At 38.4% G+C, this 14,524-nt stretch overlaps 1 protein-coding gene across 5 annotated transcripts in view; it reads right to left on the bottom strand.

Annotated features, from left to right (window-relative positions):
- Positions 1-14,524, bottom strand: part of VAMP7 (vesicle associated membrane protein 7) — a 57,034-nt gene that overhangs the window by 15,218 nt on the left and 27,292 nt on the right. For all 5 annotated transcript variants that reach the window (XM_054472534.2, XM_063660434.1, XM_063660431.1 and 2 more), the window contains one exon: positions 8,607-8,674. In XM_054472534.2, coding sequence (XP_054328509.1) covers positions 8,607-8,674 — 68 coding nt within the window. The remainder of the gene's footprint in view (positions 1-8,606; positions 8,675-14,524) is intronic.

Raw genomic sequence — 14,524 nt, 5'->3', positions numbered from 1 at the left:
CAATGATACAGCCACAAGCCAAGAAATACTGGCAGCCACCTGAAGGTGGAAGAGGCATGGAACAGATCCTCTCCTAGAGCCTCTGGAAGGAGTGTAGCCCCGCTAACACCTTAATTTCAGCCCAGTTAAACTGATTTCGAACTTCTGAAATCCAGTAGTGGGAGAAAATAAATTTTTGTTGTTTTAAGCCACCAAGTTTGTGATAATTTGTGATAGCAGCCACAGAAAGCTAATAACCATATATAAAAAGTTAAAAACCAAATATAAAAAGACACTCTTAAAACCAGCCAAAGGGGGCCAGGTGTAGTGGCTCATGCCTGTATTTCCAGCACTTTGGGAAGCCAAGGTGGGAGGATCACTTGAGCCTGGGCATTTGAGACCAGCCAGAGCAACATAGGGAGACCCCTGTCTCTAAGAAAAATTTAAAAAATTAGCTAAGTGTGATGGCGCATGCCTGTGGTCCTCCTACTTGGAGGATCACTTGAGCCAGGGAGGTGGAGGCAACAGTAAGCTGTGATCGTGCCACTGCACTCCAGCCTGGGTGAGAGAGAGAGACTCTGTCTTAAAAAAACAAAACAAACAACAACAACAAAAACAGCCAAAGGTGGGGTAAGAATCATTATTTTTCAAGTAAGACTAAGAGAGATGACAATCTCTTCGAGAACATATGAAAGCCAAAGAAAAATGGAATGGCATTTTTAAAGCACTGACTTTAAAAAAAAAAAAAACTGCCATTGTGAAAAACTAAAAAACTATATGCAAAGAAAGTATTCTTTAAAAAAATGATGAAACAGATTTTCAGACAAAAGCTTAGAGAATCTCTCATCAGTAGATCAACATTATAAGAAACAATAAAAGAACTTCTTCAGTTTGAAGCAAACAAAATCGTACACTGAAACAGAACTGCAGAAAACAATAAAGAACAACAGAAAGAATTACAGGCATATCTCCTTTTATAGTACTTCACATTATCGCACTTCATGGATGCTGCTTTTTTTTTTTTTTGGCAAATCGAAGGTCTGTGGAAACCCCATGATGAGACTATCAGCACCATTTTTCTGTTTTGTTTTTTTTTTTCCTGCTTGGCCTGCACTTTTTGTTTCTTTTTATTATTATTATTATACTTTAAGTTCCAGGATACATGTACAGAATGTGCAGGTTTCTTACACAGGTATACACGTGACATGGTGGTTTGCTGTACCCATCAACCCGTTATCTACATTAGGTATTTCTCCTAATGCTATCCCTCCCCCAGCCCCCACTACCCGACAGGCCCCAGTGTGTGATGTTCCCCTCACTGTGTCCATGTGTTCTCATTGTTCAACTCCCACTTATGAGAGAGAACATGCGGCAGCACCATTTTTCTAACAGTATGTGGTTGCTTCATGTCTGTGTTTTGGTAATTCTTATAACATTTCAAACTTTTCTTTATTTTCATTCTATCTGTTATGACGATCTGTGACCTTTGATGTTACTATTGTGATTGTTTTCGGGTGCCATAAACTGTGCCTATATAAGATGACGGAGCTAACGGATAAATGTTGTGTGTTCTAACTGTTCACTGACCAGCTATTCTCTTATCTCTCTCCCTCTCAGGCCTCCCTATTTGCCGAGACACAATATTGAAATTTGGCCAATTAATAACCTTACAATGGCATCTATGTATTCAAGTGAAAGGAAAAGTCACACATCCCTTGCTTTAAATCAAAAGATAAAAATAATTAAGCTTAGTGAGTAAGGCATGTTGAAAGCTGAGATGGGCCTAAAGCTAGGTGTCCTGTGACAAACAGTTAACCAAATTGTGAATGCAAAGAACAGTTCTTGAAGGAAATCAGGAGTGCTACTCCAGTGAACACACATATAAGAAAGCAAAACAGCCTTACTGCTGATATGGAGAATGTTTTAGGGGTCTGGATAGAAGATTAAATCAGCTATAACATTTCCTTAGGCCAAAGCCTAATCCAGAGCAAGGCCCTAACTCTTCAACTCTATGAAGGCTGAGAGAGGCGAGGAAGGTGCAGAAGAAAAGTTTAAAGCTAGCAGAAGTTGGTTCATGAGGTTTAAGGAAAGAAGCCATCTCTATAACATAAAAGTACAAGGTGAAGCAGCAAGTGCTGAGAGAGAAGCCACAGTAAGTTATCCAGGAGACCTAGCTAAGATCATTGATAAAGGTGGCTATACTAAACAACAGATTTTTCAATGTAAACAAAACACCCTTATTTTGGAAGAAGATGCCATCTAGGACTTTCATAGAAGCCAATGCCTGGCTTCAAAGCTTCAAAGAATAAGCTGACTCTTATTAGGGACCAATGCAGCTGATGACTTTAAGTTGAAGCCAATGGTAATTTACCATTCTGAAAATCTAGGGCCCTTAACAATTATGCTAAATATACTCTGCCTGTGCTCTTGAAATGGAACAACAAACCTGGAAGATAGCACATCTGTTTACAGGATGGTGGTGTACAGAAGATCTGTGGAGGTCTGCTGCTCAAAAAGAAAAGATTCCTTTCAAAGTATTACTGCTCATTGACAACGAACCTAGTCACTCAAGAGCTCTGATGGAGACTTATGAGGAGATAAATGTTGTTTTCATGCCTGTGTGAAAGGAAACTAAATCTTGGGGCCCCCAAATCACTAAGCTAAAGGGAAAAGTCAAGCTGGGAACTGCTTATGGCCAACCTGCCTCCCATTCTATTCAAAGTCACCCCTCTGCTCACTGAGATAAATGCATATCTGATTGCCTCCTTTGGAGAGGCTCATCAGAAACTCAAAAGAATACAACCATTTGTCTCTTATCTATCTAAGACCTGGAGGCCCCCTCCCCACTTCGAGCCTTCCCGCCTTCGCTTCGGGTTGTTCCACCTTTCCAGGCTGAACCAATGTTCATCTTGCATATGTTGACTGATGTCTCATGACTCCCTAGAATGTATAATAAAACCAAACTGGGCTTTGACCACCTTGGGCACATGTTGTCAGGACCTCCTGAGGCTGTGTCACGGGTGCGCGCTCTCAACTTCGGCAAAATAAACTTTCTAAATCAACTGAGACCTGTCTCAGACTTTCGGGGTTCACACCTGCTAATACAACATCCATTCTGCTGCCCATGAATCAAGGAGTGATTTCAACTTTCAAGTCTTATTATTTAAGAAAAACATTTAGTATAGCTGCCATAGATAATGATTCCTCTGATGAATCTGGGCAAAGTAAATTGAAGACCTTCTAGAAAGGATTCACCATTCTAGATGCCATTAAGAACATTCATGATTCATGGGAGGAAGTCAAAATATAAACATTAACAGGTGTTTGGAAGAAGCTGATTACAACCCTCACAAATTACTTTGAGGGGTTCAAGACTTCAGTGGAGTGAGTAACTGCAGATGTGGTAGAAATAGAAGAGAACTAGAATTAGAACTGGAGCCTGAAGACATGACTGAACTGCTGCAGTTTCTTGATAAAACTTTAATGAATGAGGGTTTCTTATGCATGGGCAAGGAAAGTGGTTTCTTGAGATGGCAACTATTCCTGGTGAAGATGCTGTGAACACTGTTGAAATGACAACAAAAGATTTAGAAAATTACATCAACTCAGCTGATAAAGCAGTAGCAGGGTTTGAGAGGATTGACTCCAATTTTGAAAGAAGTTCTACTGCCAGTAAATTGCTATCAAACAGCAACACATGCTACAGAGAAATCTTTTGTGAAAGAGTCAATCAATGTGGTAAACTTCACTGTTGTCTTATTTTAAGAAATTGCCACAGCCACCACAACCTTCAGCAACCACCAGCCTGATCGATCAGTCAGCAGCCATCAACATCAAGGTGAGACCCTCCACCAGCAAAAAGATTAAGACTCACTGAAGGCTCAGGTGATTCTTAGCATTTTTTTTTAAGCAATAAACCATTATGCTTAGTGAAATAAGCCAGACACAAAAGGGCAAATTTTGTATGATCCCACTTATATGACATGTCTAGAATAGGCAAATTCACAGAGACAGAAAGTAGATTAGAGTTACCAGGGGCTGAGAGTAAGGGGAATGGGGAGTTATTATTACTTAATGGTTACAGAGTTTTTGTTAGGGGGTGATAAAAAAGTTTTGGAAATAGCTAGTAGTGATGGATGCACAACACTGTGGATGTAATTAACACCACTGAATTGCGCACTTTAAAAAGGTTAAAATGGCAAAATTTTATGCTATACATATTTTACCACAATTTTAATAATGTAATATACTAAATTCCACTGAAGTGTACCCTTTAAACGGGCAATGTGTATGGTCTGTGAGTTATTTCTCAATAGAGGTGTTAAAAAACAAATGGAGATGGTTAAAAAAAAATTTAAAAAGTACTCGACTAATCAAAATAAAAAAGAAGAGGATGGGGATGCGGCAAATAAAAAACAAAAAGCAAGATACCTACACCTAACTCTATCAAAATTTGCATTTCATGTAAGTGGAATAAGCACTTCAATTATAAATATACTTCATATACTCAAGAAGGTAGAGGAAAGTATGCATGTTAAGGAGACACATGGAAGATACAAAAAAGATCCAAAACAAACTTGTAAAGATGAAACATACACAGGACAGAAACAGCAGATTGCAAACTGCAGAAGAAAAGGTAAGTAAACTTGAAGACACAGCAATAGAAACTATTCTAAATGAAACACAGTGGAAAAAAGACTTAAAAATGAACAAAGCATCAGTGAGTTGTGGGACAGCTTCAAGTGGCTTAATACAGATGTAACTGGAAGCCTAGAAAGAGCTAAACATTTTCATAATTTGATGAAAACTACAACAAACTCAAAGCCAAAGAAACATAAAGAAATATATACCAAGGCATATATATTATAATCAAATTTCTTAAAACCAATGATAAAGAGAAAATCTTTAAAGCATCCAGAAGAAAAAAAAATACACTTTATATATGTAAGAATGACAGCAGAATTCTTGTCAGAAACAATGTAAAAGACAGTGATGAACCACCGTTCATCAAGTATTAAAAGAAAAAAAAATCACTGACCTAGAATTCTATACTCAGTGAAAATGTCTTTCAAAAAAAAAGGAAGTGAAATAAAAACTTCTCAGACATACCAAACCTGAAAGAATTCATTTCCAGTAGACCTACACACTTGAACTACAATGGAAGATTATATGTTAAATTAAAGCATACAGGCAGAAAGAAAATAACATCAGATAGAAACTTGGCCTACACAAAAGAATTAAGAGCACTGAAATGGTAGCTACATGGGTAAATAGAAAAGATTTCCCTTATTATTTAAATCTTCTTTAAAAGATAATCAACTCTTTAAACAAAAACAACAACAATGTATTCTGAAGTTTTTAATACATGTGTAAATAAAAATATGTCAACAATAGCATAAAGGCCAAGAAGAAACAGCTAGAAGTATACTATTATAAGGTTCTTATCTATTCATGAAGTGGAAAAATGCCACTTTAAGGGAGATTATAAATCAAAGACATACTGTAAACCCTAAAGCAATCAGAAAATGACAAAATGGAGCTATAGCTAATAAACTGACAAAGGAGACATAATGGAATAACAAATGTACTAAATCCAATGGAAGGCAGAAAAAAAGGGAACAAAGACTAGATGGGACAAATAGGAAACAAACAGTAAGATGGAAGATTTTAGATTTTCCAACGAAGAAAACTCGAGGCCCAGTCTGCTTTACTAGTAAATTCTTCCAAATATCTAAGACAGATAATACCAATAGTACCCAAACTCAGAAGATAGAGAGGTAAGATTTCCCAACTTGTTTAATGAGGCCAGCATATTCCTGATACCAAAACCTAAAGAGAAAAATAAATTACAGACCACTAACTCTTAGAAACATAGATGCCAAATTCCTGAACAAAACAATAGCAAATCCAATAAAGTGTTATATAAGAAGGGTAATAAGTCATGACCTTGCAGGAATGCAAAGTTGGTTTAACACTGAAAAATCAATGTAATTTGCCATACTAACTGAATAAAGGAGAAAAACCAAAGATCTCGATAAATGGAGAAAAAGCATTTGATAAAATCATGAATACAACTCTCAAATGAGGAATTAAAGGGAATTCTTCCACCTATTAAAGGGTACCTACAAAAAATCTACAGTTAACCACAAACTTAACACTGAATTTATTTTTTTCAAAAAGTATTGAATTTTTCCCCACAAGATGGTCAATAGGCAAGGATGTTCACTGTTATCACTTGTATTCAGTATTGTGTAGAGGGTTCTAGCCAGAATAAGGCAAGGAAAGTAAAAGGCAGGAATGTACAAAACAGTAACCAGAACTGGTAAATGAATTTTTCTAAGGTTGCAGAATACAAACAAGGTCAATATACAATAACCAACTTTATTTCCATATACTAGCAATAAAGAATTAGAAACAAAATTTAAAAATTTGTTATACAATACAAAAGCATGATATTCTCAAGGGTAAATTTAACAAATATGTGCAAGACCTGTACACCAAAAACTAAAAAATACTGCTGAGAAAAATTTTTTAAATCCTGAGCAAAAGCAGAGATATGTCATGTTCATGGACCGAAAAACTCTATATTGTCAAGATACCAATGTTCCCTAAAGTGACCTATATATTAAATGCAGTCACAAAGATACACATTGTTGTGGGGTTAAGAGATGGAAAACAAGCTTATTCTAAAACATATATGGAAATGCAAAGCACCTAAAAGAGTGAGGACAATATTGGACAACAAGAATATAGCTGGAAGACTTACACTACTTAATTTCAAGAATTGTATTAAGTTATACTAATCAACACAGTGTGGTACTGGCATAAAGGTAGACAAACTGACCAATGGAACAAAATAGAGAATCCAGAAATAAAGCCCCGCAGAGAAGAACAGATAAACAAATTGTGGTAGATCTGGATAATGGAATAATACAAAACAACAAAAAAGAATAAGTGATTACTATAATAAAAAACGTGGATGAATTTCACAGGCATAACGGTGAGTGAAAGAGGCCAGACACAAATAAATTTTAAGAACAGGCAAAACACTATCTATGGTGATATAAGTCAGAAACATAATTACATCTATTGGGGATTACTAACTGGAAGGGGTATGAGGCAGCCTTTTGGGGTGTTGGTAATGTTTTCTATCTAGATCTGGGTGGTGGTTACATGGGTATAGATATACATAAAAAATAATTGAGCTATACACTTGAAAGTAGTACACTTGATACAATTTGCTGCATGTATGTTATTCCACCATAAAGAGAGATACCTGTTAGTTCATTAGTACCTTCTGTTTTCAGTCATGAAGTCAAAAAAATTAAGACTTTTATTTGGAAAGTACAGATTATACTACTATTGGTCAAAGACAGACCATTCCAGCTAAGCAGGGTAATCCTCAAGAATTAAGAATAACTAAGAGACAGCCTGGAAGTATCAAAGAAATTGGTCTGCAGATCTGGAATCAGATACTTCTCTGTTTTCTCTGCTCCCCAGCAATGGGTCACAAAGTGAGATCTAGAACCCAGGTGCTTTGACTTCCTGTATGGTAGCATCCTTCCTCCAATTACCACATGCTTTGATGAAAAAACTGTTTATAAACTCCTAGAAAACCTGATAGTAGACTGTATATCCTAAAACCTGCTGCTAATAGATGTCCTTGTAAAATTAACAATAATGATGAACATTTAAATAGCTCTTACTATGTATCAAATACTGTGTTAGGCACTTTACATGCATTATCTGATTTAATCCTTAAAATGCTCTGAAGTGGGTACATCTTCATTTTACAGAAGATGATGACTGAGGCACAAAGAGGTTAAGTCATTTGCCTAAGGTCACACAACTAGTAAGTAGCAGAGGTGGGATTCAAATCCAGGCAACCTGATACTAGAGCCTGTGTTCTTAACCACTACAATCCAGCTGTCAGTCACAACGAACATAATCAATCACTGTTTTCTTTCAAGGTGTAAACCTGTACTGTACATTTAAATTTATAATTGTGTAGACCCAAATCGTAGCTGATCTCTGCCCTCCTTCTGTTCACCATATATCTGTCATCTTTCCTTAAAACTTTCATCCACAGTAACTGCATTGAAAATGTGAGGACATACAGAACCATAGTACAAGCAGCTCACAAGGACACACTGTCTCCTTTAAGACTTATTGGCCCTTTCCAATCGATGTCTCTTGATTGATACAAGGCAAGATGAAACTATCAGTGTAAGCAAGAAAGTGAATTGTCCAGTTTTCAAGATTCATACTGGGTCACAAATGGCTTGCACATTTGTTTCATGTTTTACAAATTTGTAAAGTGAACAGACTGGTACATGTAGCTGAGGTGCTAAATTATATAGGCCTCAATCCAAAGCTTTAGAAAATTGTTTCTGTATACTGAATATGTTTTCCAAACCAAAGCTACCTTAATGGCTATTAGGGGATGATGTTTCTTTTCTATGCCTCATTGTTATCCTTATTATTACAAAGTAATCACATAATGGAAATGAGAAAGGAAAAAAAAAACACCAAATTTTTGAATTTAAGGTATTTCCCAATTATGTTAGCCATCATCCATAGTTTCTCCACTTTACGTCAGATTCCATATTATCAGATTCCATACTTACAGAATCCACGAGATTTTCTGTTTTGTCAATCAATAATTCCAATCTTTCTCCTCGCTGAGCTACCAGATCTGAAAATATTGGAAAAGTAGAAAAGGTCAAGTTTTACATTGTAGAATAAAATAAACTTTTTTTAAAAAAGTAATGTAACTTAATGAATACACTGTTCTGGGGCCAAAGGACAGGCATGCTTCACCCACTGATGACACCACTCGAAAACAAGGACTAGCCCACCTGGAGTGCCCATGCCCATCAAAACTTCACCACAGCCTCCATAACAACTACACCCTAAGCCACTAAGAAAAATACAGACATGGTTGATGCTGTTTATAGCTGAAGAAATTATACAGACTACACTACTGAATGTACTCATAATCAAAGTCAAAGTGCCCTGCCCAACCAACACCATAGATATATCCTCAAGAAAAAGTCCTTGCATATTAAAGCAAATCTAAAAATTGGAAGAAGTGACCATAGAAATATTATTAACTATATGCTAATAAACTGGAAAACCCAGAAGAAATGGATAAATCCCAGGACACATGCAACCTACCAAGACTGAATCAGGAAGAAATAAGAAAACCTGAACAGGCCAGTAATGAGTAATGGGATTGAATCAGTAATAAAGTATAATCAGTAATAAAGTCTCCCAACAAAACCAAAACAATGCCCAGAATCAGCTGGCTTCACTGCAGAACTCCATGAAACTTACAGAGAACTAATATCACTTCTCAAACTACGCCAAAAAATTCAAGAGGAGGGAATTCTCCCTACTCATTCTATAAGGTCAGCATTACCCTGATACCAAAACCTGACAAGGACTCAACAAAAAAACAAAACTGCAGGCCAACATCCCTGATGATCACAGATGCAAAAATCCTCAACGAAATACTAGCAAACCAAATCAAACATCACATCAAAAAGATAATACACCATGATCAAGTGGGATTTATCCCAGGGATGCAATGATGATTCAATGCATGCAAATCAATAAACATGAAACATTCCATCAATAGAATAGAGAACAAAAGCCACATGATCACCTTAATAGATGCAGAGAAAGCATCTGATAAAAAAAGCATTTGATAAAATTCAACATCTCAGGGTGGTTGGCAAGATGACTGAATAGGACAGCTCTGGTCTGCAGCTCCCAGTGAAATCAATGCAGAAGGTGGGTAATTTCTGCATTTCCAACTGAGGTACCTGGCTCATCTCACTGGGACTGGTTAGACAGTGGGTGCAGCCCATGGAGGGCGAGCCAAAGCAGGGTGGGGCGCTGCCTCATCCAGGAAGCACAATGGGTCGGGGAACTCCCTCCCCTAACCAAGGGAAGCCTTGAGGGACTGTGCCGTGAGGAATGGTGCACTCTGGCCCAGATACTATGTTTTTCCCACAGTCTTTGCAACCAGCAGACCAGGAGATTCCCTCCAGCACCTGGAATGCCAGTGAGACATAACTGTTCACTCCCCTGGAAAGGGGGCTGAAGCCAGGGAGGCAAGTGGTCTAGCTCAGTATATTCCACCCCCACGGAGCCCAGCAAGCTAAGATCCACTGGCTTGAAATTCTCACTGCCAGCACAGCAGTCTGAAGTCGACCTGGGACACTCGAGCTTGGTGGAGGGAGGGGCGTCTGCCATTACTGAGGCTTGAGTAGGCAGTTTTCCCCTCACTGTGTAAACAAAGCGGCCAGGAAGTTTGAACCAGGCAGAGCCCACCATAGCTCCACAAAGTCCCCGTAGCCAGACTGCCTCTCTAGATTCCTCCTCTCTGGGCAGCACATCTCTGAAAGAAAGGCAGCAGCCCCAGCCAGGGGCTTATAGATAAAACTCCCATCTCCTTGGGACTGAGCACCTGGGGGAAGGGGTGGCTGTGGACTCAGCTTCAGCAGACTTAAACGTTCCTGCCTGCCAGTTCTGAAGAGAGCAGCCTCTCCCAGCACAGTGCTCGAGCTCTGCTAAAGTATAGACTGCCTCCTCAAGTGGGTCCCTGAGCTCCATGCCTCCTGACTGGGAGATACCTCCCAGCAGGGGTCGACAGACATCTCATACAGGAGAGCTCCGGCTGGCATCTGGCAGGTGCCCCTCTGGGACAAAGCTTCCAGAGGAAGGAACAGGCAGCAATCTTTGCTGTTCTGCAGCCTCCACTGGTGATACCCAGGCAAACAGGGTCTGGAGTGGACCTCCAACAAACTCCAGCAGACCTGCAGCAGAGGGGCCTGTTAGAAGCAAAACTAACAAACAGAAAGGAATAGCATCAACATCAACAAAAAGGACGTCCACATAGAAACCCCAACCAAAGGTCATCAACATCAAAGACCAAAGGTAGATAAATCCATGAAGATGGGGAAAAACCAGTGCAAAAAGGCTGAAAATTCCAAGAGAACAAACTGGACGGAGAATGAGTTTGACAAACTGACAGAAGCAGGCTTCAGAAGGTGAATAATAACAAACTCCTCCAAGCTAAAGGAGAATGTTCTAACCCCATGCAAGGAAACTAAGAACCTTGAAAAAAGGTTAGAGGAATTGCTAACTAGAATAGCCAGTTAAGAGAAGAACATAAATGACCTGATGGGACTGAAAAACACGGCACGAGAACTTTGTGAAGCATACACAAGTAGCAATAGCCGAACTGATCAGGTGGAAGAAAGGATATCAGAGATTGCAGATCAACTTAATGAAATAAAGTATGAAGACAAGATTAGAGAAAAAATAATGAAAAGGAATGAACAAAGGCTCCAAGACATATGGGACTATATGAAAAGACCAAACCCATGTTTGATTGGTGTACTTGAAAGTGACACGGAGAATAGAACCAAGTTGGAAAACATTCTTTGGGATATTATCCAGGAGAACTTCCCCAACCTAGCAAGACAGGTCAACATTCAAATTTGGGAAATACAGAGAACACCACAAAGATACTCCTCGAGAAGAGCAACCCCAAGACACATAATCGTCAGATTCACCAAGGATGAAATGAAGGAAAAAATGTTAAGGGCAGCCAGAGAGAAAGGTCAGGCTACCCACAAAGGGAAGCCCATCAGACTAACAGCGGATCTCTCGACAGAAACCCTACAAGCCAGAAGAGAGTGGGGGCGAATATTCAACATTCTCAAAGGAAAGAATTTTCAACCCAGAATTTCATATCCAACCAAACTAAGCTTTATAAGCGAAGGAGAAATAAAATCCTTTACAGACATGCAAATGCTGAGAGATTTTGTCACCACCAGGCCTGCCTTACAAGAGGTCCTGAAGGAAGCACTAAATATGGAAAGGAAAAACCAGTACCAGTCACTGCAAAAACATATCAAACTGTAAAGACCATCAACACTATGAAGAAACTACATCAACTAACAAGCAAAATAACCAACTAGCATTATAATCACAGGATCAAATTCACACATAACAATATTAACCTTAAATGTAAATGGGGTAAATGCCCCAAATAAAAGACACAGACTGGCAAATTGAATAAAGAATCAAGACCCACCCGTGTGCTGCATTCAGGAGACCCATCTCATGTGCAAAGACACATACAGGCTCAAAATAAAGGGATACAGGATTATTTACTAAGCAAATGAAAAGCAAAAAAAAGCAGTGGTTGCAATCCTAGTCTCTGATAAAACAGACTTTAAACCAACAAAGATCAAAAAAGACAAAGAAGGGCATTACATAATGGTAAAGGGATCAATGCAACAAGAAGAGCTAACTATCCTAAATATATATGCACCCAATACAGGAGCACCCAGATTCATAAAGCAAGTTCTTACAGACCTACAAAGAGACTCAGACTCCCACACAATAATACTAGGAGACTTTAATACCCCACTGTCAATATTAGATCGAGACAGAAAATTAACAAGGATATTCCGGACTTGAACTCAGCTCTGGACCAAGAGGACCTAATAGACATCTACAGAATTCTCCAAGCCAAATCAACAGAATATACATTCTTCTCAGCACCACATCGCACTTATTCTAAAGTTGATCACATAATTGGAAGTAAAACACTCCTCAGCAAATGCAAAAAATGGAAATCGTAACCAACAGTCTCTCAGACCACAGTGCAATCAAATTAGAACTCAGGAGTAAGAAACTCACTCAAAACTGCACAACTACATGGAAAATGAACAACCTGTTCCTGAATGACTACTGGGTAAATAACGAAATTAAGGCAGAAATAAGTAAGTTTTTTGAAACCAATGAGAACAAAGACACAACGGACCAGAATCTCTGGGACACTGCTAAAGCAGTATTTAGAGGGAAATTTATAGCACTAAATGCCCACAGCAAAAAGTGGGAAAGATTTAAAATTGACACCCTAACATCACAATTAAAAGAACTAGAGAAGCAAGAACAAACAAATTCAAAGGTAGCAGAAGACAAGAGATAACTAAGATCAGAGCAGAACTGAAGGAGAAAGAGACATGAAAAACCCTTCAAAAAGAATCAATGAATCCAGGAGCTGGTTTTTTGAAAAGATTAACAAAATAGATAGACTGCTAGCGAGACTAATAAAGAAGAAAAGAGAGAAGAATCAAATAGACACAATAAAAAATGATAAAGGGGATATCACCACTGATCCCCTGATCCCACAGAAATACAAACTACCATCAGAGAATACTATAAACACCTCTATGCAAGTAAACTAGAAAATCTGGAAGAAACGCATAAATTCCTGGACACATACACCCTCTCAAGACTGAACCAGGAAGAAGTCAAATCCCTGACAAAGAGAATAAAATACCTAGAAATACAACTTACAAGGGATGCGAAGGACCTCTTCAAGGAGAACGACAAACCACTGCTCAAGGAAATAAGAGAAGACACAAATGAATGGAAAAACATTCCATGCTCATGGATAGGAAGAATATGGCCAAACTGCCCAAAGTAATTTATAGATTCAATGCTATCCCCATCCAGCTACCATTGACTTTCTTCACAGAATTAGAAAAAACTATTTTAAATTTCATTTGGAACCAAAAAAGAGCCCATATAGCCAAGACAATCCTAAGCAAGAAGAACAAAGCTGGAGACATCACGCTACCTGACTTCAAACTATACTACAAGGCTACAGTAACCAAAACAGCATGGTACTGGTACCAAAACAGATACATAGACCAATGGAACAGAACAGAGGCCTCAGAAATAACACCACACATCTACAACCATCTGATCTTTGACAAACCTGACAAAAACAAGCAATGGGGAAAGGATTCCCTATTTAATAAATGGTGCTGGGAAAACTGGCTAGCCATATGCAGAAAACTGAAACTGGCCCCCTTCCTTACACCTTACACAAAAATTAACTCAAGATGGATTAAAGACTTAAACGTAAGACCTAAAACCATAAAATCCCTAGAAGAAAACCGAGGCAATACCATTCAGGACATAGGCATAGGCAAAGACTTCATGACTAAAACAACGAAAGCAATGGCAACAAAAGCCAAAATTGACAAATGTGATCTAATTAAAGTAAAGAGCTTCTGCACAGCAAAAGAAACTATCATCAGAGTGAACAGGCAGCCTACAGAATGGGAAAAAATTTTTGCAATCTATCCATCTGACAAAGGGCTAATATCCGGAATCTACAAGGAACTTAAACAAATTTACAAGAACAAAACAACCCCATCAAAAAGTGTGTGAAGGATATAAAAAGACACTTCTCAAAAGAAGACATTTATGTGGCCAGCAAACATATTTGGAAACATATGTCTCCAAACATCATCACGGGTCATTAGAGAAATGCAAATCAAAACCATAATGAGATACCCTCTCACACCAGTAAGAATGGCGATCATTAAATGGCAATCATTAAAGTCAGGAAACAACAGATGCTGGAGAGGATGTGGAGCAATAGGAATGCTTTTACACTGTTGGTGGAAGTGTAAATTAGTTCAACCATTGTCAAAGACAGTGTGGCGAT

Source organism: Pongo pygmaeus, chromosome X (assembly GCF_028885625.2).
Source record: "Pongo pygmaeus isolate AG05252 chromosome X, NHGRI_mPonPyg2-v2.0_pri, whole genome shotgun sequence".
Lineage (NCBI taxonomy): Eukaryota > Metazoa > Chordata > Mammalia > Primates > Hominidae > Pongo > Pongo pygmaeus.
This window is presented reverse-complemented; position numbering and strand designations above follow the sequence as displayed.